Source organism: Anabas testudineus, chromosome 22, assembly GCF_900324465.2.
Source record: "Anabas testudineus chromosome 22, fAnaTes1.2, whole genome shotgun sequence".
Classification (NCBI taxonomy): Eukaryota; Metazoa; Chordata; class Actinopteri; order Anabantiformes; family Anabantidae; genus Anabas; species Anabas testudineus.
The window spans coordinates 10153199-10157673 of record NC_046630.1 but is presented as its reverse complement, the minus strand read 5'-3'; the positions used below and the strand labels follow the sequence as shown (position 1 = coordinate 10157673).

Genomic DNA, 4475 nt, shown 5'->3' with positions numbered 1-4475 from the left:
TGTTTACAGCCAGCACATGACTTATTACATGAAAAGGAATATAGAATGCATATTGTATTCCATTAATCTGATTAAAAGCGCCCAACTGGAACAAAAACCTTTGTCTCAATTTTATATTTTCCACACAATCTACAGCCTTCCGCGTTTGCTTATTTGTCTTGTTTGTTGATGGCACTGGTGCAAAAATTGCTCAGTGCATAGTTTGCATAGCATAAAAACTCAATACATTGCCTGACATGCTGTTGTAAACATTAATGAATCACCGAATGTGAGATTAAGGGTGCACTTAAAATAAAGAACATAAACTCAGGTTGTTTGTGAGTTAAGATAATAAATAGCTAGTGAGCTGAGAAAGAAAAATAAAAAGTAGAAGATGTGTTAGTTTGCACAACTTGCATGTCATTTTGTCATCATACAGTACAGTATTTACAGATAGATGATACAGCACATGTTAGCTCAGGTCAACTTTTTCTCTCTATATATAAATCTTTCAGCAGTCTCTTCGATAAGGGCTGTACTTAGATACTATCCTTGTCAAATTCACAGATAAAATACATGGTGGGATGACAAGACACATCAGTCCACTCCCCAGATGCCACCATCTCAGTACAGTCCTCATCATCATAGGCGTTGTTGGGCTCTCCTTTTCTCCATTTGCTGAAAGTGGTCATGGGAGAGCGATCGACATAGGTGAAAACACCCTCATCATCCAGATCGTGAATGCCGATGTAGACTCTGCTCAGGCCCGCTTCGGTAATGTAGCTTGCAATGGCCGCGTTGGCTCCCTCATCCTTCGGCATGGCCAGGTGCCCTCCCCTTGTCTGACAGTAGACCTCGGCATCAGAGTAGCGTTTCTCCTCCTTCACCAACAGATAGACCATACTGTCTGTCTCTTTTATGCCAGCAACAGCTGCAGGGGAGGGCAGTGCTGAAAAATGAGCACTTGTATTTCTATAAATTTCACATTGACATGCCCAACATTTGCAGTTCTTTGAGGCTAACAAGTGAAGCAGTAGCAAGCATACAAGACAAGTGATAATAATGGAAATTAAAGGTCAAAATGTCAAAACAAAGTACCTAAAAAAAAACCTAAGATCATACCATTTTTAATGAATTTCAGTTCAGAGGAAAGCTGAGCCACAAGAATGTCCATTTCTCCAATCATCTTTCTCATTGGTGTGCACTCACACGGAACACCTGAGCAGGAAAAGATGTGGGGGATTACCACACGTTTGTCATAATTAATTAAAAAAATTTCATCAAAGGTGTCTGTTTAATTTTGCAAAAATCAGTTTGACAAACTGAATAAGATGGTTTATAATATCTCACCGGGGTCTCCATTGGGGCCCCTTGGACCTGGATCCCCCATGTCTCCTTTTACCCCTGACAGACAAAATGTGATTACTCATTCGTTCAATAAAACATGAATTTAATAATATGATAAATGAATTCCCAAACAACTAGATAGGAAATACATTTGGACATTTTACAATTACCTTTCAATCCACTTGGGCCCATTTTTCCATAACGCCCCATAATTCCTTTCTGTCCTTTAAGTCCAGGTTGGCCTGAGAGGAGTGTTTGAGAAGATTTTTTTTCTTACTGTATTAAAAAGCAAACAGTCTCTCCCGATACACACAAAAGACACAGAAAATAGCTGAAAACTTTCAAACCACTATTTACTTTGACTAACGAGAAGCCTGTGTAATCTCCTTTAGAAGTCCTCATTAATGTCTTCAGTAAACACTTGTCCACAACAGTGGATTCTGCAAATCGTTCCTCCTCCAACCTCTCACCCAAATGTAAACACTTGGCCATCTCTGGATGGCCTGTTAGTGATATAACAGGACATTATCAACCCAAGCAATGTGATCTTTACCCTAGTTCTTTTTAGTTTTAGCTCAGTGGCGTTGGTGAACAAATGAAGACATTCATAAGCTTGTGGGTATGGTAAATGTTTTCTGCTGCACTTGAAACCAATTAAATTCTGCAGTCATCTTCACTTTGCAAAAGCAAAAACTGTACCAATCTCTCCAGGAGGTCCTACTCTTCCAGGTCTGCCTGGTGCTCCCTTTTGTCCCTTTTCTCCTGGTTCTCCTTTTGCAGAAAAGAAAAACATATATGAAGACAGTTTTTTATTTAAATTTATTTTTGTTCACTCTGTATCGTGTGTGAGGATTTCATACCTTTGAGTCCAGGGACAAGGATCTGAACCGTGCAGGTCTCCTCTGCCAATTGCTGTCCGTATGATGTCTGTATAGGTAAAAAGCTCAAAAGCATCACAGACATTAGTATCATTGGCAGTAACAGCTTGTCTCCTCTCATTCTCCGACATGGGCTGGCTGGTGGGCTATGCTGGAGAAACAACAGAAAGTAAGAAAAAACTAATAGTTAACTTTATTTACAGTCGTAAAATATGATCATTGATATTTTGAAGACAATACATTATTTCACAACTGAAGTAGTGGAATGAAATGAAAGTGAAATACCATGATATGTTACTTTAAACCTGTTGTATCCAGTTTAAAACACACACAATACCAGATTTGAGTGCACATACTACTGCCATAACACCATAGACACTGTTGTTACAAACTAGCCCTAATATACTAGATTAATTAATACTTGATATAAACAACCGTTTAAAAATAACATTGAAACCACCTTCAGAATCACATTACACAGTCCACAAAACATATTAAGCAAAAAGTTAAATGCACAAAATGAATTTGAATGCCCCACCTGTAGAGAAACTTTCCAGGCAGAAGGGAAAAGCATTGCCAGCTTGCACAGACTTGCAGAGCTTTGAACACTGGTGGTCCTACAGAAACATTTCATGTTTCTCCACAGGCACCGCAGAGTGAGTGTGATAGGACATTCATAAACAGTTCACAGATAAAGTCCAAAGCAGCTGGGGCCCCACTGATAATTGGCTGGGAAAGTAGTCCACTGATTGACGGTGGAGGAGCCGGATGCATACACAAACGTGAGAAGAGGGCTTCGTTCAGAGGGTCTAGTTTAACATCAACATTGACATGATAGTTCTTACTTGAATAACACACTGTGATTGACTCTATTATGTCCTGAGGCGTGACTGGATTTTTTGTTTATTTGTTTGTTTTTTGCTAATAATCTACACAAGACATGTTTGATGTATTCTAGGAGGCTATATTAATACTTTAACTTCTGCCACTATCATTTCCCTATAGTGCACTTAGATGATCAACTCTCCAGTGCATTCCTTCCCTGCTCTTGACTCTTCTCTGCCCTTCCTGTGAAATGAGTACTAATTGGTTTGGGATTTGGAGCCATTTCTACCCAATATTGCCACTTGATGGTGCCATTGTCCATGTAAGCGCAATAGTGGAGTTTGAAATAAAAGCTTTGCCTGAATTGTAGACATGCAGTTTATCTCCATCTTTTTTCAGTGTCAGTCAGACACTGACCATCATATTATAAATTAAAAAATAAATTCAGTTTTTCAAATTACTTTAAAACACCAAAACACTTATGTAGCAGTAATAATGTTACAGTGGTTGTTGGAGTTTATTAGTATTGACTAGAGAGGAAAGGGGATAAAAAACAACAACTAATTATTAGGATGCATTCTCAGTTACACTATCTAAAAATAAAACATGTCAGTGTCTGATATGGTGAAGTGGTGCTTGTTGTTGTTGCATTATTTAGCATGCCATGCTATTACTAACTTGGACTTTTAACTTGTGAACAAAATATGTCATGTTAGTGTTTACATGCTGTCATCTGGTGTAATCAGATCTGGTCTAGTAGAGGAGTATCAGGTGTCCTAATTAGATTTACAAACCCAGTAGCAGCTTTCAATGGTGTATCGGGTGTCTCCTTCAAAAATCCCCACAAAAGTTTTAGATTACCTGCCTTTCAAATATTCACGACTGTCAAGTCACATTTACTGTCTTTTCTCCATAGCCATTGAAGTAGTCAGGTGTGTACTTAATATATACAAGTATAATAATATACCAGCTGTGAGCTGTAAAAAAATATTCTCCACTTTCAGAGGCAGACAAATTTTTTTTAGGTAGTCTAAAATATATTTATAAATGTATATGCAAATGTTTTTGGTGACACAGCACAATGCCTGGCTTCAGGCTTAACCATAGGCCACAAACAGTCTGCACCTGACATCAACATGCACACTGCAAAAGGGGTTTAAAATGTTATATGTAATGTTCTAAGGGACAATTTGCTCATTTGGAAATAAATATACAAAAACTCTGTCCTGTGCACCTGTTTGCTGTTTAAACTGAAACGCGCAGACAGCAGAAACCCCCTGACACAGGATCTTACGAGCAGCATTTTAACGCAACCTTCAAATGGTTGCCGGTCAGAGTGACGTCACGTGTGCTCACCGGAGAGCGAGCACCGCCTGTCATCCCGACAGCCTCCTCCTCCTCCTCCTCCTCCTCCTCCTCCTGCTGCTGCTGCTGCTGCTGCTGCGA

The 4475-nt window shown here is 39.2% G+C and overlaps 1 protein-coding gene across 2 annotated transcripts; it reads right to left on the bottom strand.

The window, feature by feature from the left end:
- On the bottom strand, positions 1–2846 carry colec11 (collectin sub-family member 11). 2 transcript variants are annotated; one of them, XM_026340032.2, is made up of 7 exons: positions 2743–2846; positions 2187–2355; positions 2026–2097; positions 1497–1568; positions 1330–1383; positions 1102–1197; positions 1–928 (listed from the first exon to the last, which is right to left on the bottom strand). In XM_026340032.2, exons 1-7 carry the CDS (start codon positions 2836–2838, stop codon positions 519–521), a joined length of 969 nt encoding a protein of 322 aa, XP_026195817.1. In that variant the 5' UTR covers positions 2839–2846; the 3' UTR covers positions 1–518. The 2 variants fall into 2 exon arrangements, with proteins under 2 accessions (XP_026195817.1, XP_026195818.1); XM_026340033.2 differs by having other exon boundaries at positions 1–910.
- Between the last annotated feature and the right edge of the window lie 1629 nt (positions 2847–4475).

Excerpts from the sequence above, each read along its gene's own strand:
- colec11 (XM_026340032.2), bottom strand. The coding sequence starts at position 2,838 with ATGAAATGTTTCTGTAGGACCACCAGTGTTCAAAGCTCTGCAAGTCTG. Across the intron at positions 1,384-1,496 it reads GGGCCCAAGTGGATTGAAAG|GGGTAAAAGGAGACATGGGG; the intron begins GTAATTGTAAAA and ends TTTGTCTGTCAG. Across the intron at positions 1,198-1,329 it reads GGGCCCCAATGGAGACCCCG|GTGTTCCGTGTGAGTGCACA; the intron begins GTGAGATATTAT and ends TTTCCTGCTCAG.